Source organism: Polyodon spathula, chromosome 14 (assembly GCF_017654505.1).
Source record: "Polyodon spathula isolate WHYD16114869_AA chromosome 14, ASM1765450v1, whole genome shotgun sequence".
In the NCBI taxonomy this organism is placed as follows: domain Eukaryota; kingdom Metazoa; phylum Chordata; class Actinopteri; order Acipenseriformes; family Polyodontidae; genus Polyodon; species Polyodon spathula.
Genome location: NC_054547.1, coordinates 15,564,595 through 15,590,031, shown reverse-complemented (window position 1 = coordinate 15,590,031; position 25,437 = coordinate 15,564,595). Strand labels below are relative to the sequence as shown.

At 36.7% G+C, this 25,437-nt stretch overlaps 1 protein-coding gene across 2 annotated transcripts in view; it reads left to right on the top strand.

Annotated features, from left to right (window-relative positions):
* fnbp1l (formin binding protein 1-like) overlaps positions 1-25,437 on the top strand; it is an 88,065-nt gene that overhangs the window by 46,130 nt on the left and 16,498 nt on the right. For both annotated transcript variants that reach the window (XM_041271290.1, XM_041271289.1), the window contains exons 2-9: positions 8,732-8,847; positions 12,499-12,549; positions 16,681-16,828; positions 17,116-17,178; positions 20,119-20,223; positions 20,569-20,697; positions 21,744-21,890; positions 23,379-23,582. In XM_041271290.1, coding sequence (XP_041127224.1) covers positions 8,732-8,847; positions 12,499-12,549; positions 16,681-16,828; positions 17,116-17,178; positions 20,119-20,223; positions 20,569-20,697; positions 21,744-21,890; positions 23,379-23,582 — 963 coding nt within the window. The remainder of the gene's footprint in view (positions 1-8,731; positions 8,848-12,498; positions 12,550-16,680; positions 16,829-17,115; positions 17,179-20,118; positions 20,224-20,568; positions 20,698-21,743; positions 21,891-23,378; positions 23,583-25,437) is intronic.

The following is a 25,437-nucleotide window of genomic DNA, read 5'->3' as shown; positions in this document are numbered from 1 at the left end:
CTGATGTGGCAATGGTGGGGACTAGTTGCTTTCTTAGTTGAAAAGTGTAAGTTAGTTTGTTTTGGTAAATAAAAAATACATTTGGACATGTATTTTATTCTATTACATTTATTGTACAGTTGTATTACATTTATTGTACAAGGAAATCACGTTCCTGACTCGAGTTTGATCATGGAGGTGGTTGATTTCTTTGCAAACAAACGATCCCACTGGAATTTTTTAAAATCTTATCTTGCACACATCAAGAGATAAGGTTACTTATGTGAGAAAATAACGTTTCACATCAGCAGACACTGCAGGATTGCCACTTCAGAGCCGTGTTGATCAAAGTGCTGCCGTTTACAGTGCAAGGAATAGGCCAGGTCGATTTACAGCAGAGAACCAATGAACATAGTCAGTTGGCTCTGTGGTTATTTCTACTGCAGCTTGTGCACACGTGGAAACTTGACCTTTTTGGTAAGCTAATTGGAGTACAAATGGGTATATGGGAGGCATTTAAATACCTCATTAAATACTTAAAGCCACCCACATTATTGCAGGAAACAAAAAATTGACCTGGAGGCTCTTGCAGTACATTCAATTTTAAAAAAATGATGTGCCAGTATTTCCTACAGTATGTTGACCCTTGGGAGAACTAATATTCTGAATTGAACTGGTTCCTTTTTCTTGTTTTTTATGCGTTGCTAATGTGTACTTTTGTTTCTGGGAAAGCCATTGGCAATGCAAGGCTACTGTCTAGCTGAGAAAACAATGTAGCACTTCCTGATCCAGAAACCACTGCTGTGAATCAAACAGGCCAAGCTGTCTGTAGAAGACTGGAAAGATCCCTCTGAAGATCAGTCACTGTACTTTCCCTTTGATTGGGATTTTTAACTGATTTAGTGTGCATACAGTAGATGTGATTCTATGGGAGTCTCTTCAGTTGATTTCTACTAAAACCAAATGACCCTGGCTTTGAGCATGTTAAGCTTGGACTGAACAGTCTTCCTCATTCCATTCAAATCATGTGACTGTGTGGCCTTTCACCTTTGCTAGCTCCATCTACTCATAGTCTACTGCAGTGGTGGCCAATACCCCATACACTGCGATCCATTGTGGTGTATCTCAGCAGGTTCCAAGATCCAACAGTAAGCTATGACCAACAATTAGCAGGATTTAATATAGTAGTGTCCAATACGTAACATAGCAATAATAAAACACAACCACAACAGCAATTGATTGCAAACATTGTAAAATAGTAAGGGGAAAATTAATTACATCAATAAATAAATGACATATGAAGCTACCTGATGAGTTGAGTTTAGTCTACACCACCAAACTCATTTCAGTGGTGTTCTATGCAAGATATCGAAACCCACCAGAATATTAACCAACTGTGTTGAGTATTGTAGCTCCCTGGCGAGTCCCTTGGAAGAACTGACTGGGACTGCAGCAGGAATCCAAGCCAGGACACAGATGTGTGTCTTTAATTCATTAGTATATTAAAAGTATATATTGCTTGGAAAGGAACACTGTTTGCTTGGAATAATGAAAGAAGCTTGGGAGTTGAACAGCTGTACAGCCCCAACCTTGACTCTCTGTGGTCGCTGGGCTGTCCTGTTAATAATAGCAGATGTTACTTCCTGTAGGATTTTTACTGACACTAAAATCTTCCCTTTCTCTAAACTTAAAACTTCAAAATATGTTCTTTTTCTTCCGCCCTAATGTTAATCTTCAGTCTTTTTGCAGTTTCTCTCTGGCAGTAGAATTTCTACTGGAAAGCCAAAAAGACAGCTATTTTCTACTGGTTCTAGTCATCTGTGTTGAACATCCTAAAACCAGAGTTGTACTCGAGTCACTTTTTTTGGGACTTGAGACTTGAACAAATTGACTTGAGACTTGATTTGGGACTTGACAACAATAAAAATTCAAACGCTACGCTGGTATTATGGTCTTATTGCACCCTTGCGCTACTCGTCCTCTCGCTCTCTCCCTCTCATGCTGCGCACTTGTGTGTCTGTGTGTGTGTCAGTGTTGCCAAGTCTCACAAGAAAAAAAAAGCGGTCTTTCAAAACAAGCCCAACTCATTTCAGGAGGAGGGGAGTAGGGGTGTTTATACAAATTTTTTTTTTTTTTTTTTTTTTTTAGTAGTTCTAGTTTTGCTGCATACGACGTTACATTACACACTAAAAATATTAAAATAATATGTGTGTGTACTTACATTAATTAAAAAGGTCCTCCTCTCTCTCTCCTCCAAGGTCTGTGTTGCCTTAATGTTGTACATTCCTCAAAATTTTTTGACTCTCAAAAATTTAAAGCAACTTTTAAAAACTGCCAGATTTATTTTTGCAATACCCTGTCAGATTTTGGAAGTAACCAGCCAAAAAGTAGCCAAATTGAGTTTTTTAAACCAGCCAAAAACCTGTACTTCTCTAAAACTGAAATACACATTATAAAAGCATACATAAGTGCTACATATTTATAAAAAAAATATTTAAACACAGGTAAGTAATGTTATAAACGATTGATTTATTTATGTATGGGCTTTGCTTGTTGTTCTCACAATTTACTGTACAAGCTGTTTCTTATGTGATGAAATCGAATGCAGTAGATCCACAATTTTTTTTTTTTTTTATTCACAATAATTCTAATTATTTGTACTGATACAGTTCTTACTTTGTTACAGATTATTTTACATTTAAACAAGAACCACTGTCAAATGCAGACGAATGTCAATCACCCTGTAAGAATCCCCATATTAACCAATCCTGAGGAAAGAAGTAGACGGGTTCACCATTTTCTTCAGCCGGATTCGCTGAATGGAACTGTGGGCATTTGTGTGATTTTTCATTTTATTGGATGCTGAGTTCCAAAACAAAGTCACTCCCCAGGGGGAGGGCGTGGTATAGTATGCAGTGCATTGTGGTGATTGAAGTCCTGCACTGATGACAACCTCATAATCAAAAGGAATAAAAAAAAAAAACAAAAAAAAAACATGCACAGTAAAATTAGCCAAACCACCAAAGACAATATTTATCCACCTAGATGCTTTCAAAACAAGCCAAATTTGAAACTGTTATTTTAAAAGTAAGCATGTCTGCTGCTTTTTATTATTTAATTATTTCAGATTTGAAATTTCAGATTTGTTTGTATATTTGCATCAGAGATGGTAAGATATTAAAGTTTTGAATTTGAGTTTTATTTTTGAGGCTACTCCAGAGTACAGACTCGCCGGATGAGGAGATCAGTACTTTGGGCGTAGCGTACATTGAGGCAGCCACCTCGGTAATGTGCCCACTTACGTTTTTAAGAGTGGCATGTAATAGACGTGTTTTCATTGTAATGGTATGTCTTAATTTACAGATGAGCCCTTGTGCCTTCATATAAAATGAAGTGGTAATTGTTAGATGGTCCCTTGAACAAGAAGCTGAAAGTTGACTAAATAAAAACAAGTTATATTTCATTTAATTGAATCTTTATTGAACCCAACAACATAACGTAACATTCATATTATTATTTTTTATTTGCCATTTCTTCATAACATTATTGCTATCTTAGGCTGTATATAAATTTGATGGCCGGGGTATTGAAACTTCGTGCCAAACAGACATGTTCGCTTCTTGTTCTCATTGGTCAGTTTCCCTAGTTATGCCGCATGTAGCTCCAGAATTGTATCCAACATCTGTTTTTGATTAGAGTCCAGTGAATTCGGATCCAATCCCATTTTTTGTTCTCGTTATTGCAACCAGCCCCTGGAGCAGCGGGTAGTCCCGTATATTATTTAGTGGACGGTTCGGTACTGTACATACACAAAGATGAAACGAAGAAACCAATCTGTAACTTATTTCTTTCAGAAGATGCCAACGCTGGGTAAGAATATTTAGTGATTGTATTTATATTAATATTGTTTTTCTGCTGACAGTCGTGTGCAGTGTGATGTTTAGCTGCAATACGTTTTCATAAATCGGTGTTCTTGCGCAATGGCAAAGCCTTCCCCCTCCCAGATATACAGACCGATAGGAGCTGAGAGAAGCTGAAAGAAAAGGGGGACGGATCTGAGCAATACCCATAGTCCCTTGCACCACAGAGATAACCCCGATTTAAACAAATAAGATAGTTGCTGCCACATCCAGTGCTCAAAGAATATCAGGGACATTTGCAGAGCTTTTTGAGATGTTATAGTAATAAAATAATGACTCGGATCACATTATTGAGAACTTTGGTGATTAAAACAGGTGATCAGGACTCGGGAGATGATTTATCAGTATGAATAACTATGAAGAGGTATGTGATGAAATAAAGCGAACAAGGGGTGGGGCTTGGCTGGATTGCAGTACCGAGTGCCCTGTTGATATGCAGTGCCTTTTTAAACCTGTTTTACTGTAAAAAAAAAAAAAAAAAAAAAAAACTTTTAAACATCGCGTGTGAAAATAAATTGGACCTGACGCACCTGACAGGCCCCGAATAAATGGACCGCAAACGGTTAAAATTAAATTTAAAGCAACATTGTCTGTGTTGATGGTTATATATGATACGTGTATTGGTTTGGTTATCAAATAAACTAAAACAAAAAGCCTTGCATGTTTTTTGCGTAAAACTAAAAATTCTCCGACAGCGTATAGACAATCCGTGTTTTCCGTAACAAACGGATTCCTCGGGTCACTGTTAATGACAAGAGCTTATCTGTGCATCCTGTTGATATGTTTGATTGCTCTCCCCGCAGTATGGGTAAAATAGACTGAATGGCTTTGCCTATATATCCACAGAGACGCATCCCAGGAAGAAGTGTTACATAGGAGGATTGGCAAACTCTATTTAAAGTAAACCCTTCTAAATCGGCGTTTTTAATCATGGCGTCTCAGCAATCCGATCAGTCTTAGCAATAATATCAGTAATCTTACCAGTCCCAGCAGTTGCAGCACCAGTCATACCACACCCAATAGTAGCAGCACGAGTCTTGCCAGTCCCAGCAGTGGCAGCACCAGGCTTGCCAGTCCCAGCAGTAGCAGCACCACCAGTTCCAGCAGTGGCAGTACCAGTCTTGCCAGTCCCAGCAGTGGCAGCACCAGTCTTGCCACATCCAGCAGTAGCATCACCAGTCCCAGCAGTGGCAGCACGAGTCTTGCCAGTCCCAGCAGTGGCAGCACCAGTCCCAGCACTGACAGCACCAGTCTTAGCAGTCCCAGCAGTGGCAGCACCAGTGTTACCAGTCCCAGCAGTAGCAGCGCTAGTGCCAGCACTAGTCTTGCCAGTTCCAGTTGTAGCATTAGTGTCGCCAGTCTCAGCATTAACTTCAGTAGCAGTGTGCCAAATGCATGTCTCAATGAAGGTGTAAACCCATCTACTTAGCCATACGGAACAAATATATATATTTTCATATATAATAAGAAATGTATGAATCTTATATTTTCCCAACATCATTCTTGAATTAAATAGAATATATTAAAATATATTATCAAGATATTTTATACATTTCATACACCAAAATATGTTTTATTTATTTAAAATATATAAATGTGTATGTTAAATATATTTAATGCCTTTTAAAATAAATATTGAAATATAAGTCATATGAGAAATACATGATGTACACATTTTTAAATATTTAATTAAATACATGTACTTGTGTAAGGCACAATAAAAAACAAACAATATTGTAGCAGAGCAGGGCAGTTAATTACCTTTATGGGGTCGTAAAGGAAGCACCAACTTGAGCTCTTTTTAAAACACCAGACGTGTTTATTTGACAGAGCTTGCCAACAGCAGTGACACACTGCTCACAAACACGCACAGAGGCACCTCCCCACTCTTGCGGACGCACACACCTCTCGGGATGATTTTTGATAACAAATCACAGAAATATTCCCAAATGAACATGTAAAACAGCAACTTGAACAATTATCACAAAAACAGTAATCAAATATTTACAATAATCCACAAATAAGTTTCCACACAAAAAATCATAACCCCCAGTGTCCTTTGCAAGCAACTGATTTACGTGAGTCCGCTCAGGCAATATCTGTGTATGACAAATACATATTTAATGCTTTGTATAATACATATATTGACTCCTATTAAATAAAAAAAGGTAAATACATGTTTTCAGTACAGTTAAATATATAATGCAATTAAATATGTAATCAATACAATTAAATATATATTCCTAGCTCAGCCACTGACTCATTGTGTAACCCTGAGCGACTCACTTAACCTCTGTGCTCCGTTTTTTGGGCGAGATGTTATTGTAAGTGACTCTGCAGCTGATGCATAGTTCACTCACCCTAGTCTCTTATCTTGTAAAGTGCTTTGCGATAGTGGTCCACTATGAAAGGTGCTATATAAAAATAAAGATTATTATCATTTTACAGTGCCGTGAAAAAGTGTTTGCCCCGTCTGATTTTCTGCATTTTTGCACATTTTTCACACTGAATTTGGTCAGATCTTTTTGTGTTGTAGTTGTATATAGAGGGAGTCTGAGAGAAAAAAAAAAATGGCTTTGAAGTTTGTTGCTTCTTTCATTTGTTTGGTGTGCAAGGTAGTCAAACATGCAATCTTTAGGTGTGAAAAAGTTATTGCCCCCTAGTTAACTCAACCCAGTTAAAGGGATAATTAGGGTCAGCTGTTTGAATACTTTGGCCTGATTTGGGCCAGCCCTGCCCAATATAAATCTGACTAACTTTTGCCCTTACCTTGAGAGTAAAGTTGTCAGCACACAGGTTCTAGAGACACATAATGCCATGATCAAAAGAAATTCCTTAAGACCTCTGGGGAAAAAAGTTATTGATGCCTCTAGAAATGGTTGCAAAGCCATTTCTAAGGCTCTGGGGCTCCAACAAACCACAGTCCGTGCCATATTGTCCAAATGGAGAAAGTTCGTGACAGTAGTGAATCTTCCAAGGAGTGTCCGTCCTGCCAAAATAAAATCGTCCAGGAAGTCACAAAGAACCCTAGAACAACATCCAGGGATCTGCAGGCCTCTCTCTCCTCCGCTAAGGTCAGTGTTCATGACTCCACCATCAGAAAGACACTGGGCAAAAATGGGATTCATGGCAGAGTAGCAAGGTAGAAACCACTGCTCACTAAGAAGAACATGAATGCTCATCTCAAGTTTGCCAAAAAGCACCTGGATGATTCTCAAGAGTTCTGGAACAGTGTTCTATGGACAGATGAGTCAAAAGTGGAACTTTTTGGCCAACATGGGCCCCGTTATGTCTGGCGAAAACCAAACACTGCATTCCACAGTAAGAACCTCATACCAACGGTCAAGCATGGTGGTGGTAGTGTCATGATTTGGGGATGCTTTGCTGCATAAGGACCTGGACGACTTTCCGTCATTGAAGGAACCATGAATTCTGCTCTGTATCAGAGAATTCTACAGGAGAATGTCAGGTCATCCGTACGTGAGTTGAAGCTGAAGCGCAGCTGGGTCATGCAGCAAGACAATGATCCGAAACAAGCAAGTCTACATCGGAATGGTTAAAGAACAAGAAATTTAAAGTTTTGGAATGGCCTAGTCAAAGTCCAGACCTAAACCCCATTGAGATGTTGTGGCAGGACCTGAAACGAGCAGTTTATGCTCGAAAACCCACAAATGTCACTGAGTTGAAGCAGTTCTGCATGAAGGAGTGGGCCAGGGCTCTGTGAGAGACTGATCAGTAACTACAGGAAGCGTTTGGATGCAGTTATTGCTGCTAAAGCTGGCGTAACCAGTTATTGAGTCTAAGGGGGCGATTACTTTTTTACACGGGGGCACTGGGTGTTAACTTTCTTTAACTTTCTTTAATAAATAAATTAAATAAGTATGAAAATTGTGTTATTTGTTCACTTAGGGTCCCTTTTATCTAATATTAGATTTTGGTTGAAGATCTGATAACATTCAGTGTCAGAAATATGCAAAAATGCAGAAAATCGGACTGGGCAAATACTTTTTCACGGTACTGTATGGTATATATTTAGTTCATTTTTTTATCAATGTTTTTATCAATGTTAAATATAATTTAATCTGTGAGCCATATCCTTATTGTATATGTTGAACATATATGGTAAGGTTATACATATGTTATTCATTTTTAACTTGTTTCTATATTTTCTTTCTGTGTGGATATTCATATTTCTAAGCTGTATTCTTCTTGTCCTTTTAATATCACATATTTCTAACAGTGTGAAAGGGTAATTTTAGGTTGGTGTTTTTGCTGGGAGATTTGTTTAAATAAAAATGTCATGAAATTTCAAACATCATCCAAGGTTGGTCACTGGGTAAAAAGAGTTAGCGACTTATATTGCATTGCAGTTTGCATTAATAGTCTCCAGGCTTCATGAACAGGCTGTGGGGAAAAAAATTAGGTTTTTTGCTGCTATGCCCCTGTACTTTGAATAATCCTGTAAATCGCTTTGGATAATAAGGCATCAGCTAAGTGTATTATTATTATTGTTATTGTTATTATTATTATTGTTTAATACTATCACTGATGATGATGATGATAATAATAATAATAATAATAATAATAATAATAATAATAATAATAATAATAATCTACATCAGTTCAATCAGGGTGGCTATCACCAGACTTGGCTGTTGGGAATTTGGGACTTCGGACTTAACAAAAATGACTTGGTTACAACTCTGCTTAAATCTATATACAATTTTGGTTTTGTACTTGCAAAAAAAACCAAAACAAAATGTAGTAGACTGATATGTCAAATGATTTTAAGTGTTTTTTTTTTTTTTATTTTGTTTTTTTGTTTTTTATAGGATCAGTTTGACAACCTAGAGAAACATACGCAATGGGGGATCGACTTCCTGGAAAGATACACAAAATTTGTTAAAGAAAGAATGGAAATCGAACATGCCTATGCAAAACAATTAAGGTAATGTTTAATATTGTACTGTTTTAGTATGTGCTGTTATTGGCAAGCTGAATTAATGATAGATTGTACCCATTATTATCTGACCTCACCGCTGCTTCACAGATTTAACAGGTTTGTTTGTTGTTTTTGTTTTAAGTTAGCACGCTACATAAGGCTTATGTTAAAATAATTCAATAAATCACTATTGTTTTTGACTAAATGCAAACCTCTCTACAGGTTATTTATAAAAGTACAAAGTGCAAACTAGTACAGTTCTTTGAGAAATATCAAGACAAGGTGTCTGTGTCTGTTTGGTGTAATGTGTGGTTTGTGAGATTTCTTTATTTGACCCTGTTTCATATCCCCTCTACTGCAAGGATATATGTTTCCATAGCAACACAGGAGTTAAGTTCTGTTTTTGTGCCATTCCGACTTCAAATAAATTGGTCTTGTTTGTTCTTAACCAGGTACATGATAACAAATGCAGTGTTCAATTGCTGAAATTTGCAATTGTTAGTTATACTTTTCTAGTGGTTATTAGAGTCCAAAAAAAGCAGAAATTCATGCTGTAAACTATGAAACAGGTCTGATATGTTGAAATTAAAATGTAAGTGGACTTTAATTGTCCGATTTGTTTGTTATGCTGTAGTCATAAAATGTGTACATATTTGGATGATGCCCCATTTTAATAATTGGGATGTTGCCTGGATACACTATTGTGAGAAGCTTCACCTTGTGAATTATAATGAGCTGTGAATTAGGTCCATCAAGGAAAACCAATATATCAGACATTGTCTCAGGAAACAAAGAGAGAGGGAGATAATGAAAATTCCACTGGGGTTTAAATTTTTTTTTTTTTTTTTTTTTTTTTTTTTTTTTTTTTTTGAAGTTTATTATAGTTTGTGTCACCATCTGGGCACATTTTATACTGTACCAGATCAGTAAGTAGCCTTGGCCACTAAAATTAAGATTAAGGCAACTGAACACCTATCACCAGTCAGTGTTACTGTAAGTGTTGGGGGTTTTATTTATAAAGCACAGGTTGGGTGGTGAATCTGATTCACTTGTCTTAAATGCTTTCCAGTGGGGCATGCTCTCGTCTGTGAACAAACAAAAAAAATTCTAGAAATCTTTAAATAAAAAACATTCAGCAAACAAGTACTGTACCAGGACAAAAGTACACTATAACAATCTCTAACCGATAACCTGTACAGTATTTCTGACTCTCTAACCATTTATATTAGATGCAAAATTCATTGAATAAGATAGAGGGTCTATTTTAATGATCCATTCAGTGATGTAAATGCCACTTTCCCCCAGGGTGATTTAATTGATCCAGTTATTAGAATTGCTACACACAATACAAATACAGTTTGAAATGAGATCCTCCAGCAAAACAGCTTCATACATTTTAGATTGCCACCGTTTAGATTGTTAAAATAGATTTGGCACAGTTAGTCTGTTTATTGATAAAGGGTACTTTTTGGTTTTGTGATTTTTTTTTTTTAATTATAATGCGGCTTGCTACTTTTCATTTTTAATTGGTAAAACTCCTAGAATTCCCCAAAAATATGACCTGGACTGAAATAAATTTATTTAGGATAAACGTTGGTGAAACCACTTGCTATTTTAGAATAATTTAGAAATCATTTCTGGTTTGTGTAGTTTTTATTAATGCTGTCTGTCCCTACTTTGTTCCGCTATGAATGGCTAGGAGTCACTATCAGTCATCTCATTGGTCCCTTAGTAGGCTAGTGTAATTTCACTGTCAGTCATTTCATCCTGTTTTGACAGATTACGTTGGCTGAAGCAGCACTAGAATGTTCTCATTTGTTTAAATGTCTGTCAATCACTGACTGTGCACTTTCATTTGCCAGCTACAGCGCCTGTCATTCTAGTGTCTACTTTGAAATTAGCGGGTTAAGGTGTAGGTAAGCTTTTGCTATAGGTATACAATGACAGTTACTAATTTGGTTTGAAAATGGGGTGCAAGAGTTAAACATTTAATGAGCATCATGCACAATACCCTGACCGATGGTTGAAGTCTCCAGGGCAGGATGAAGCAAGCCCATCTGCCTTGTCTTCCTGTGAAGACTGTGCTGAAGCAGGAGAGGGGGAGTTCAGACTCCAAGTAATAAGTGCAAGTTAGTTCTGTTCAGCTGTCTAATGTTTTGTTCTGCGCATATTATTTTTACTCGTAAATTTATGCTATGAAAGTCTGTGTAATACTGTGACAGAGATCGAATGACCCTTGGTGTTAGATCTCCCTCCCGACGTGGTATCTACGGAAGTGGATGTGCTCGTTAACTAAGGGTTCATGAGCGAGGGTATAAAATAGGGGTATAGTAAAGTAATCTGCTCCTTTGTAAATGGTTGGATTTGACCTTGAAGGAGTAAAATGTATAGCTATAATGCGTTAGTGTTTGTTAGTGTTGGCTGTAACTGTTTATCTCAGTAGACTAGCAGTAACACGATCTGGAGCTGTAGCGCAAGCCAGCATCAACCCGGACATCACTTTCACCCCAGCATTTCACGGAGTACTGTAATTACACCACTAGCACTTAATTTCACTCACTGTCTTGTGTTTGTGTTTTGTGTTTATTGTGGGTGTATGTAAAACCTGGACTTTTGGTTGTGGGTCAAACCTGGGAATTACAAATTATGAGTGATAATCACCGCTGTACCACTCCAGCATTTATTATTTACAGGTGTTTGCTTTAAGACTCTGGACATTGTAATTTATTTCAGTAAACACCTTTGTACCTGAAAGCAATTGTCTGCATGATTAATCTGCTCTGCACTGCACTCACCTGTATTCAGTCACCATTTTGCCACAAATACACTTTTATATGCTTTGTTTTCTATGGTTTATTTGAGACATCTTTTAAATTTGTGTAGGATCTTTATCTTTTAAGGTGTAGCTCCTCTGACTAACTGTTATTTCAGTTAGAATGTTGGTAACCATGGTTTTGTTGCATGTTGAACATGATAAAAGGGTTTTGCTAAATGATGTGTTTCTCAGTTGCATTTTTTTTTTTTTTAAGTATAAATGTCAATTTCACCCATTCTCTGTTTGAATTGAAAAATATAGATCGAAAAAGCCGTCAATTATTTCTAAAACAAACGGCGATATTAATTGTTGATTTTTGCAACAAAACAAGTCAAATATTAGCCTAATTACAATCTTTTAATAAGAAGGCTCTTTTGAATTAATACACAGAAATACCAGAGGTCAAAGATTGAAATTCTGCCTGCGAGTCATTACCATTATGGCCAAGAGTGATGTGCAGTGTACAGCATAAAACACCTAAATGGTTTAGTGTGCCTGTCCATGCCTTTTTCATTTTGTGAATCCTGGTGCTTGTTGCTTCATGTTTATTTCCCTCTGAAACATTTCCTTCCAGTTAAAAAGCGAATTGAATGCAGATAATTGGAATATCAAATAAACCATCTTTTTAATGAAGATTTGTCATCTTAACGTGATCTGGCAAGTGAATAGTTCGCTGTGTGTGGAGTGTGACTGCATCTGTGATTTCATTAATGAAAACTGCTAAATACCCCTTTATCAATAACTATCAGAGGGTGTATGCTTTCTTTCATCATTTTTGTAATAAAATATACAAATAAAACTAAAATCCTCAAAGAACAGTAATGTATTCTGTTTTGTTACAGGAATCTTGTAAAGAAGAACTGCCCTAAGCGCCCCAAAGATGAAGAGCCCAGGTAATTAGTCTCAACACTTGACAGTCGTGCTACACAAATCCATTATTCGACTATTCGCATGAAGCTCTCCACAGGTGAGAGTCATTGAAGTTGACTGGGCTTATTTAACATTCCAGGTGAAACAAGTAAAGAAACAGCTGCTTGGATTGGTGCTGATTGCTACTCTCCACCGTGTTCTAAGAGGAGCAGCAATCATCTGGAATCCAAGCAGGTGTTTCTTCACAGCCCTATCTACACCAATGATTTCTGAGGTGAATAATTGGTTTGTGCAGCACTGCTTGGTAGAAATTGAAGGTCATTTCTGTGTGATTGGGCCAATGCTGAGAGGCTCTTGTGTTACTGAACAGTATGTAGCGTTTAAAACAAAAGCATCTTTCCCTAGTATTCTGCTTTTGTGGTCCGTATTCTTGCAATATATTTTTTCAGCATAATTGTGATTTGTTTGCCTGGTCATTAAATCAGTTTTGATAAACTATTTTCCTTTCACATCAGTTATGCTTCAGGTCTTCCCATCATAATGTCTTCCAAATTCATAAGATCAGCTGATGAAATGTTTTTAATTGAACAGGTTTATTGGTTCCTGACTCCTCTCCCAAAGTTAAGAATTTTGATTGGTTTATCTGTCCTGTCTGCTTGGTCCGACACAGGCTCACAGGGGTGGGAACAGGTTTACGAATATTCATAACAATTTAATGGTTTAGATATATTTACTGTGGAGTTGCTGGTATTAAATTAGTTCTGGCACTGCGTTCTTTACTTACTGCTGGGGCAAATGTTTATATATTCAAAAAATGAGGAAAATAATGAGGCAAAAATAACCATGTTCATATTGGTTCCTATAACAAAATTCAGAATCAAAAAGATACCTTGCAAGTGAAACCAGTGCATAATGAAGTCTGAAATAAACATCACACATTCTACACTACAGTGTTTGTCTTATTAATTTACAAGGTCATTTAAGCAGTGCCATAATGTGAACGATTAAAATTAGATTATGCTGTACGTAATATGCATGTCTGTCTCTGGTGATATCAGCTTTGCATTTATTACAAACATCAAATTCATCAGAGATGTACTTATTCTAGATCTACATTTACAGTTGTAGTTTGTACAGTAGCTTATCTGATATGCAGCTGCCATGTGCTGTGATACTAAAAAATGACTTTTTGAAATTAGTCTCCAGTACAGTAGCAACTAGAGTATGGTATGCAGTCCTAGTGTTCTAAATGTGTTTATCTATTAGTTGGACTCCCAAAGCTTTTAGAAAATTAATAAGAGGCTGAAGAGGGAGTTTCTGCTGCAGAATGTCCAACGTTTCAGATCTCTCATGCAATTGTTTTGAAACGCTTTCCTGTTTAGCAGGGAGGCAGGGGAAGGGAGATTGTGGATTTTAATTAGCAAGCACACAGTAAATACTCTATTGCTTCTAAACTTGTAAATCAGTATTTACTTGAGCTAATTCTGAGTCACACCTTGTTGCTTTCTCAACAGGGAGGTAGTCCAAAAAAAAAAAAAAGAAAGATACTTTTGCCTTCACATTCACAGGTTATTGATCCGTCCACTGAAAATGACTCAAGGAATGTCCGTGACCCTTGGAGCAGCTACACATAAACTGAACGTCACTAGAGCTGGAACTTTGATTTGCTTTTTTATTTGAATTCCTTTGCGCACTCAAAGGATGCTTGTTAGTTTGGGTAGTGTTTTAAATGAATAACACCAGGACTGAAAGAAATGTAAATAGTTATATTATTTGTGTCTTTAAGTTGAGAAACAGAAAAGTTAAGAGGGATGGGCTGTTATATTAACAAACCAAAAGATTAGGTTTAGGAACTATTTAAATACTAGATATCCCAGGTACATCCAGCGCAGGTGTTAGTTCGATCCTGGGAGCATTGTGAGGAAACAGTTACCCGTTTATGCATAGAAGCGTTACAGTTCAATTTGCAACCAAAACCTTTTTCAGTGGTCGAGTTAATAACCTGCTTCTCTCTCTCTCACACACACGCACACACAGCTTCTGTATTTGCTAAGGTTTTTCTTCCCTTCCAAAGTAACTAATTTGTTGTCTGAACTCCCTCTAAGAGATGGATTAGTTAATTCAGGAGTTGAATTAGCTCTTCGATTTATCCGCTATGTAAAGACCGCTGTAATACAAAATTAAATTACCTATTTAAGCTCTACAGAATTAACAAATTCACGCTGCTATGCAGAAAAATCTACCTGATCTTTTTTTTCCTCATTCCTTTTACTACCTTTTACACACCTGACGTCACACCTAAGCACAGTACTAATCACCCACATTAACAGGCTGATCTAATGATGGATGGTGTTTTATACACCTCTCTGTCATAGAAGGGCTACAGCTGTAGCTAAATCATCCATGACTTCAAAAGGCACAGGCAGCATTCTTGGGTACAACATTAAGAAAAGTCAAGATGATGAACATTTTGGCTAGCAGTGCCTTCATCAGTGTACAGATTTATTGACATTTTTAATTAGTGCACTGAAGAGGGTACTTGCCAAAATGTTTGTCTGCTTGGTTTATTTAAAGTTTTATCTTCTATTTTTATTTTTTGACGTTATGGAGTGATCAGTGGCCTGGTAATACCGCCATGATAAAGTATTGTCTTGTTTAATTTTATATATTTAGGTTGTCTTATTACTAAAATATATTATTCTATCTGTTTTACACAAAATATGCAGGCAATGGTGTGATTTGCTTCTGTGGTGTGATGTTTCTGTTCAGCTGCAAGTTATTTTAAAACTATTTTGTATTACATAATATTTACAAGTCAACGTTACAGAAACAGTTTGTACTTTTTAAAGGATTGTTTTTCTAAAGACATTTGCAGATCTACCCATTCAATTCCAGACTATGAAAAATAAAGTGCAATTGGCAGGAAATGTAATTTACATCCACTGGAACAGAAAATAAACTAAACTGAATCTAAACCAGGTTAATGGTGATAAATTATACCCACACAAAGTTGGTGTTTAATAGTTAAGAGTGTATACTGAAAGTACAACATTATGAACCCACCAGTTGTCCAGCTTTGATCTAATCATCTAAAAAATCTAATCCTAACACCTTTTATATGAATGATCATCACTCAGTAAAATGTAAAAGAAATTCATTTAGACCAGGGGTTCCCAAAGTGTGACCCGTGGGCCAAATGCGGCCCGCGAGGATGTTTGTGGCCCCCCAAGCTCAAAATATCCACACCATGGGGCAATTTACATAATTTGTTTAATTCGATTTTTGCACAACTGAAACTATTTGTATGGTCCCCAGAGATTTGAATTAAACGGAGTTCACTGTACATATATTCAGCTCTTAGTGAAGTGGTTAGTTGTACAAGTCAAGACGCATTCTGTCTCACTACTGAAGAATAGCCCACAAAATAGTTTAATTGGTATAGTTTGAAGAGTACCTATTTTGGTATTATCTTCTTTAATTGTTGTGACCAGGACAATGTAAGATGTGACAGCATGATATTGGTGCTCAAACACAAGCCTGTTGTGGCACAGGACAAGACACAGGATAAAATACAAATACATTTCAAAACTGCTGGTGTTGCAGTGGTAGTAATATACATTCATAATTTAAATACAAAAATGTCTAGGAAATAAAAAAAAAAAAAAAAGGTGTGATTTGGGACATATTTCTGTTTCTTGAGTGGTACATTTTCTTGTGCGCCCCCCCCCCCCCCCCCCATCCTATGCAACCTCCAGAAATTGGCCCTCCATACCAAAACTTTTGGAATCCCTGATTTCGACATTTTGGAGTAACCATGGTATTGAAAAAAACGTGGTTGCCATACACTCGCCATATTGGATGTGAGCTCAAAGTCAAGGCCATTCAACATAGGTTGTTTAAACCTTTGTAGTTTCAAGTCAATAGAAAAGATAGACCCTGAGATCCAGAGAGAGCCAATATACCGCATATCTATCAGATTGCTCTTGGGACTGCTCCCTATGAAAACTTTCTTGCATGTTTCTGTCCTTTTAGCAGCTGACCACTTACTGAACTGCTGCAGGTGGGGTCATAATGCTGTCCCTTGCTGTATGTCACAGATGACACCCCACAGTTATCCCATGCCACTGTGTAATGCCTGCTGCTTCCCTCTGCAGGTTTACCTCGTGTCTGTCTTTCTATACAATCCTCAATGAGCTCAACGACTATGCAGGGCAGCGGGAGGTGGTGGCAGAGGAGATGGGGCGCCGAGTGTACGGGGAGCTCATGCGCTACACTCATGAGCTCAAGTCAGAAAGGAAAGTCGTAAGTGAATTTACACTTTTTTTGCTGTAAGATCATCAGTGTACAGTACAGGGAGTCTTGTTTTAAAGGTGTTAGGCATCAGTAGTGAAACTAGTTGATGAAAGACGTGTACACTATTATGGACATCCTGTTATCATAAGTTTTCATTTAGAATATATATGTCAGTGTCTATACGTATCCAAATAATATATAGATTACAACTGTATATATCTTGGGGGGCAAGGTAGAAATTATTGATTTACCATTTGTAAAATGAAACCTGTTCAATTCCTATCTTTCTTCTACAGCATCTTCAGGAGGGAAGGAAAGCCCAACAGTATCTCGATCAGTGCTGGAAACAGATGGATAATGTACGTTTGTATTGCTTATTAAATGGAAGCCTCTGCACAGTGGAGTGCTACTGCTGATTTAAAGCTGCAGCTTGATGTCTCGAGGCGGCTATGGCTGCACTGTTTGGTGTCTGCTTGGAATGAATGACTGTCATGTGCAGAGTCTCAGCTGTTTTACAGCAGATTTCAGTCAGGTCTCCAAGCTGGGAGGGTTTTTTTTTTCACTCTGCTAAGGCATTGGTGTGTTTGAGGAGAGTAAATAAGTGGTTTGATTTTAAAATTATCTACAGTACCTTCTCTTAAAGGACAAAGCTCTGTATGAAGTAGGACAAATTGCCAAAGTGAAAATTGTACAATGGAAGTTGATTCACCTATAAAGGAACTACCACAGGGTATCTTGTGCTTTTTTGTATTTTTTCTACTTTGCATCCATTTTGTAATCTTTGAACAATAGCCTTTGCTAATGATTATGCTAAGTAGCGTACTGACGGCTAATGTTGTCTAAAGATGGTGCTCGCATAGAAAAAATGAACAGCATCTATCAAAGCAATAATACCTGCTACCTAGTCATGCTGAATCTTTTTGATTTTAACCCTGCAACAAGAACATGCAGACCGTATCACAGTGCCCTAGAGAGGATTGTGTCCCAGGGCCGCCTCAGGGCAAGCGCATATTTAGGTATTCAACCCGTTCACGTTTGTGGTTTAAGGCGCCTTTGTGCATTCACATATGTGACTGAAAAGCAGGTCTAAAATGTGGCAAACTGCTTGTTTGTTTGTTTGTTTGTTTGTTTGTTTATTTATTTATTGGAACGATAGCCTGCAGTCAGAATGGAAGAGCCCCCGGGATATACAGTAATCCTTGATTTGTAGCAGATGTTTCTTATTAATATATTTTTTTCAATGCAGCACAGTAGCAATTTTATATATATATATATATATATATATATATATATATATATATATATATATATATATATATATATATATATATATATACAAAAAAAAAAAAAAAAACTCTAAAAAACATATTATTGCCTATTTTGACTATATGTTATGGTGTGTAACAGGGTGACGGTCCGAACTTACCCCCACCCACAATCACATTTTAATCTAGAACACAGAGGTATTTAAAACGCAGGAAACAGTAACTTGCTAATGTTCACAGGTATAAATATTTACTTTCGTAATGGATACTTCACTCGGATTGCAAATGACCAACAGGTTATGCATACAAGACAAGCTCATGACTGACCACCTAATACTACTGCTCCTTCCTAAAAAGACACAGCATTAAATAATAATTAATTATTCAATAACCGGTTACACCTGGAATCATTTTATACAAAAATAAACTTATTTAAAATTCATTCCATTTACAGGAAGGAGCCATAAAATTTACATTACACATTTCTTCTCAGTTATACATATTTGTTTAACCTGCATGAATCCTGTCTGTTTAAAAACACGATCGTTAAACTATTCGATTGTTTATTCGTTATTATTATCATTGTCATTTATTCTCTAGTCTCTAACCATTACAAGTAAAGACTGAACATCAACATTACCCCTTCTCTAGGAAGATTACCGAACATATAACTATAACAAAACCCTTGTTCCACATGTAGCTACAGCAACTTCATTAAAGGAAACACCCTAATCTGATCACCGTCATATGTCAAATACTCTTTGCTCAACAACATGCACCATACATAATAAACTACTGCTCTATCGCCAGTAGAATAACATTAACAATAACAATCACAATAACATTGAAACATTACAGTAAAAATACAATTTTTTACACTTTCAAATTCTAAGCTTACCAGTGCCATTAATCAATGAAACAAACAAATGTATTTTCTTTAAATATTACAAATAGTTCCCTGTTTAAATTTTTTTTTTTTTTTTAAAAACAATAAAAATATTCATGTCAGTTCAACTCAGTTAGTCTTCATCATCCGGATGACTTTGTAAAATAAAACAGCATTCTCCAGCCAGACTCTGGCTTTGAGGACAGAAAATAATTTCTAGTTTGCTGTTTGTTTATGTTTCCTTTCATTCAATTTATGTTTAGCGCTTCCCATGTGTCCTACAATCGTTTGTCAAGGAGTGTAATCTACAGTCTTGCTGCATGAAGTACAAAACAGCACGTTACTATCTGCATGAAATTCGACCTTGCCAAACTGTGCTTTGAATGGGGTCATAGAGAGGTACTGACTGAGGACACGGTCTCTTGAGAATTTGTCAATATGCATTTAAATTAAGTATGGTGGAATAAGAACGGTACACAATCTGAACTTAGTAGAAAATAAAACCAAAGTAGAAGAACTGCAGTAGTGCACAACTGGGTCTTCTTTATAAACTGAATTTACTGTAGCACAGATAGGAGGACAGCATCAATTATTAAAATGAGCAATTCATTTGGTCTTTCTATTGACTGTCTGTCTCTGTTCCTGAAGCAAGCTTTATTAGCTGATGTCATGAGTACATTGTTTCAAGTGGCTTCAGAGGATAGTTGGGAGATTAATGCAAAACACATAGCAGCTTACAGGGTTGTACTTGCTGTATGTCTATTCAAATTTAGCCACAGCAGACTATTAATTGAAAAGTGATGCTTGTGGATTATTTTTTTTTCTACTATACAGTATTAAATTGCTTGGCCTCATTGATGTATGGCTGTTGCGTCATGGCTGCATGAACCAGTTATCAAATGTAACTCTTAATCTATTCATTTTTTAGCTGGAATATCTCAATTGTTAACATTATACATTAACACATCTAATCTCCCTGGCACACTTTCAGATTCAATTAATTCATTAACCCAGTACATGCATGTACATGGGCTTTTTTTCCCCTAAAATAAATTTGTAAAAATTAAAAATACTACTTAGTATGGTAGTCGTCTATCAAGACTGGAACACAAATAACCATTTATACTTGCCCTTTTTTTTCTTTGCAGAGTAAGAAAAAGTTTGAAAGAGAGTGCCGAGAAACAGAAAAGGCACAGATAGGCTATGAAAAAATAGACAATGACCCCAACGCAACCAAAGCTGATGTGGAGAAAGTAAGATCAACGTTTTCTTTGCAGCAATGCTATAATTCACCTCTAATTCTATCTGGTATGCTCACTTTGATCCAGTCACTAGTTGAAAAGAACCAGTGCTTTAGAAACTCCTTTTCATATCACTTATTAGTACCAGGAAAGTAGATCTGAAAAAAATAAAACAGGATCCAGGAAAAAAAAAAAAAAAAAAAAAGTATTTTTAGAAAATCGTTCCATGCCATTTCTGTGGTTACTGGATTTCCAAGTTGTGAGTGTTTTTCAGTACTCAGACTCTACTGCTATTTATGCCATGTTCACATTTGCATGAAATACTAACAGCATCATTGTCTTTTTTCCCTGACACAGGCTAAGGCGCAGTTATATCTACGAACACACACGGCTGATGAGAGTAAAAATGAATATGCAGCCCAACTGCAGAACTTTAACGGGGAACAACAAAAACATTTTTATTCTGCAATTCCAATAATATTTAAGGTAAGTGTATTGATTTATTGTATGTTCATTAGTGTGGTCTGTTTTTAAGGATCTAAACAGTGGTACATATATTGCAGAAATGTTTCCACTCTATTTGTATTATATTAAGTATGTTAATAAGGGAAGCAAATATCAAGCCTGTTGTAAAATACTTGAGGGATTATTATATAGAGTTAAAAAGCAGCACTATTTAGACCTGTCACTGTTTAGATTATTAAAATAGACTCTATTGATCAATATTCCCTATACACTGAACAATTTGATAAGTCACCTGGTAAAGGCACGACAGCATGGTGTGCAAGGCGAATCATACAGTCAGAGATGCATAGGATGAGCAAAGTTGCTTTCATCTTCGTTGGTGATTCCACAGGGAATGTCACATTGGCTCTGATGTTCCCGTCAGTTAGTGAGGCCCCCCCTCACTGCAGGATGTCCTACTGGACAGGCACTTAGTAAGATCTGCAGGGCTGGCGTTTTTCCTCCAGAGGCCTGTAGCTCGATGACAGTTACAGTCAATTCTGAGGTTTTTTTTATTTTATTTTATTTTTAATTACAAAACTGGTGGATGTTGGGAATCAGCACAAAGTTTTGGGCTATCAAAAGTTGAAAACAAAAAGAATAAGCACAAACAAATACGTTTACATTAGGGTTCCCTATTTGGAATTTATGTTCTGTATTTATTAACAAACCGTAAGACAGTAATTATTCCAGATCATAGATTTAAATGTAAAATGTAATGTCATCGATGAAAATGAATGAAAACAGTGCCAGATCCCTACTGACAAAGTCAAGCCATGCCTGATGGAACGAGAAAGCTTGCATGCAGACTCTGTCAGAACTCCTCAGTGTAGGACAAGGCATTATACAATGTCTCTGCAACACATTAGAGGCATTCTAGAAAAGGTATTGTGGCAGAAATACAAAAAAGCATCATTCAAGGCTGTTTTTAAATAAAAATTAATAGATTTTGAAGCAACTATTTTTTGTGCCTAAAGCCACCACAGTAAAATATACTTAGTGACCCACTGCGGCTTTCTTTATTCCAGAATTTACAGGACATGGATGAAAGGAGGACCTTGAAGCTGAGTGAGAGTTACAAAGGTTTTGCAGATGTAGAGCGCAAAGTTATTCCCATCATTTCTAAGTGTTTGGAAGGGATGGTGGTTGCATCAAAATCAGTGGACGAAAGAAGAGTAAGTAAGACTGGCAATAAAAGTACAGTTAAATAATTACCACAGGGTATGGTAATTCCTCAGTGCTCCTTGATATTTTACCTAACTAGTTGTTTTAAACTATTAAGGGCAGTGAATTGGTAAAGGGTCCCTACACATATAGTGCATGAAAATATGTAATCCACAAAAATCATATGACTGTAGGAGTCAAATTAACTGGCAAAAATATCTGTAGTCTCTACCAAACCTCTTGCACCCAGCCTTGTTCCACCTCAGTCATCCCTGCTTTTGTAGTATCCTTTCATTCTCCGGTACCCAGCCTCTGCTACCATTTAGCAATACAAAGCAAAGAATCGCAAAACCTGGTCAAGCATTACAGAACTATAAAAATATCTAACATCTGAGGTGTACAAAAAAGGTCCCTCCTTGGTACTTAAGCATAGTCAATCAATACTGAACATTCTAGAGGTTTTAGTTTACAAGATAGTGGCTCAGTACATGATCAGAGCAGTATAGTCCAAAGCCTTTTCATCTTTCTCTTTGAAATGTGAAAAACTTGCATGATGCATGTCCTTCTGCCAAATGTAGCACAGTTAAAAATTCCTGTACAGCTGTAAGAAGCTTATTGGCACTTCCTTTACAGCTGTAAGAAGCTCATCGGCACTTCCTTTTTAGTTAATTTCAGTATCCTGCCATAAATAGCCAAATGACACATCACATATGATTCACTTGGTTTTGCATTTGATTTGAGAAACACATTTTTCAAATTTAAAAGTTTTTTCAGTCAAAGTAGCAACATCATTTGTTCTTGTAATGCAGTATTCATATTTCACTTTTATATTTAGTTAATTCCTTACAACAGAAAGGAGATGGACATCGGCACAGGTTGTTGTCCGTTACAGCTCTAGTGCAAGCACACCTTAGTCTTGACACAAGCCCTCCTAGGGCTTTCCAAGCAGAGACTCATCAGGGTGCCGGTGTTGTGGTTTTTATGATATGTTTGAGAAGGCTGCAGAACTCTAGATGTGACCGACTAGTGAATTAGCTGGTTTCCTGCACAAATTATTCATTTTTTAGTAATTGTGGTGTTTATTTAAAAATAAATAAATAAATAATTCAAAGACTGCAGCACGCAAGGTTTCTTTCTGCATGGTCAACCCTCAGATAAAGCCATAAAAGGCTACACTATTTATATCCAGGTATTGTTTGAAAAACTTCAAAGTATGGATTTTGTACAGCAGCTTAATTTGTAGAAACCTGGTACTGATTAGTTTTGTTGTAGATGTCATTAAAAAAATGTCAAAGTACTGTTTGAATAAGTTTTAATAGTTTGTGTTTTTTACAGTCTACAGTTTTACAGTACATGTATTGTATAAGTGCCACAGTTTGACCTGCAGACTCAGGAGACTGAAGTCAGTGACTCTACCGGTCGATTCGATCACCTTACCCTGTAAAGCCTGCTTCTCAATTTTAACCACAGTATTTGTTCCTTTATTATATTTCCACCAGGATTCACAGATTGTGGTAGAATCCTTTAAATCTGGGTTTGAACCTCCAGTAGACTTCCCATTCGAGGACTTCAGTCAGAATATTTACAGGACGAGTTCTGAAGGTACCATAAGCACACCCAAGACAGACTCCACCAGGGCTGACCCCAAACACACCGTTGGGAAAACCAAGGGCAAGCTGTGGCTGTTTGGAAAGAAACCGAAGGTAGGGGTATTGATTATTTGTACGATTCCCATATTAATGTAGGTATTATTTAATCTTAAAGATGTGATGGATAAACACAATATTGCTTGATTTGCACATCCTTGTATTGATGTTTTAGATTATTCACGTGCTTTGTAATTGCACATCACAGCTGTCTTAAAATATTTGAAACAGAAGCCAGTCTAAATACTGCCACACTTTTACTAGCTATGTTATCATTCCTTCACATTTCTCATGAATATCTTGTTTTTTGATATCTTGAATATTTTTATTGCATTTTATACTTCAGTTTGAAATAGCCAGGTACCTCAAATACTGTGTTGTAGTTCAAACTCCAATGAGCAAGCTGCAATCAGTCTGTGTGTCCTACAGCAAAGGTACCAGGATACAGCAGTTTCTCAGCAGTGTGGTATTTGTGGTGTTTTCATACAATGGTTTGCTCCCTCATTAACTGTTATAATCCTGCTGGTGTTTTTCCATAGGGATAATTTATTGACCCCCTTTACAATATCTAAATACAAGACAAATGCACTAGTAAGAGCAGTAGATAGAGCAGGGTTACTAGTTGCAGTTTAAAGGATGCTGCATGAAGATTCAACAGTATTTTTGTCAAAGAAGAACTTCTAGAATGATGCTTATAAATTAACACTGGCATTTGTATCTTAGCTTTGCCTATCAAGTTCTGTGCCACCATACAGTTTGACAGGACTGGTAGAATTGTGGGAACAGGGATCCATTCTAGCAGTATCATAGCACACATGTAGAACTGTATGTCTGGACAATGAAGGAGCTCAATTTTTTAATGTAAATAAAACAAACTGTTGGTGTTTTTCCATGGGAGCAGTTGATTTCATTGATAACGCATGGAGACTTCCAGTTTCTACTGGTGGTGGGGTGTGTTTTTTTTTTTTTTTTTTTTTTTGGTTTTAAAAAAACTACCAAGATACAGATTAATTCTATCTATTGAGTTTTGTGGTTTCAGCCTCAGATTGTCCCTGTGAACAGAGTGATATGTTAATGGAAGAGGCAAAATACTTCTACCTGTTTTTAGTTCAATGTTAGCCTGGTTCTTAAACACAATTTTTCTGTCTAGTATTATTTACACACAGTTTATGAATACTAATATTTGTAAGGTGTACAGTAAATTACATTGTGTATTGTGTGTTTTGGTAATACCATACATACATGCTTGAATTCAGATTTTTTAATTTTTTTTTATTTAACCTTCGTTTTGTTAATTGTTTTTTTTGTCAAGGAGCTTATTTGATTTGTTTCTGTCGTCCCCCTCTTCCCTGTCTCCCCCCTGCTCCCCCACCCATTCCTCTCAATCCTTCACTTTTAGTGACAGTCTCCCAAATTCTCCAGTAATCCTATAGCTTACTGCCTGTGTGAAATTAAGACAGTAAAACCCAGGATCCCATCTTTCAGGGATCTTAAAAGAGGGGTAAGGTACTTCAAGCATGCAGTTTGTGCGTTTGCTGTGGTGATCCTTACAGTGACTAGATACTCTCAAAGGTTTGAGGGAAAACCTCAAACGTATTAAAAATTACATTGTATTTAAAAATTACAGTAGAATCTAGAAATTGCAAACATCACACTTACTAACTGAACACAGCACTTGAAAATGGAAACAAGATTCCTGGCTGCTGTAAAACTTATGAAAATCCAAAGCTGTGGATTCTATCAGTTGAACGCAGATTTCCTGGCTTATTTTGTTCTTAGTTAATCCTTGTGTTAAAGATATTAACCTTGTATTAATACAATACATGTGCATAATACAAATTTCAGAGTTACAGACAGTCTTATGAACATCCTCTGTTCCTGATGTGTATGTAACTTTGGTATTCTGCTGTAC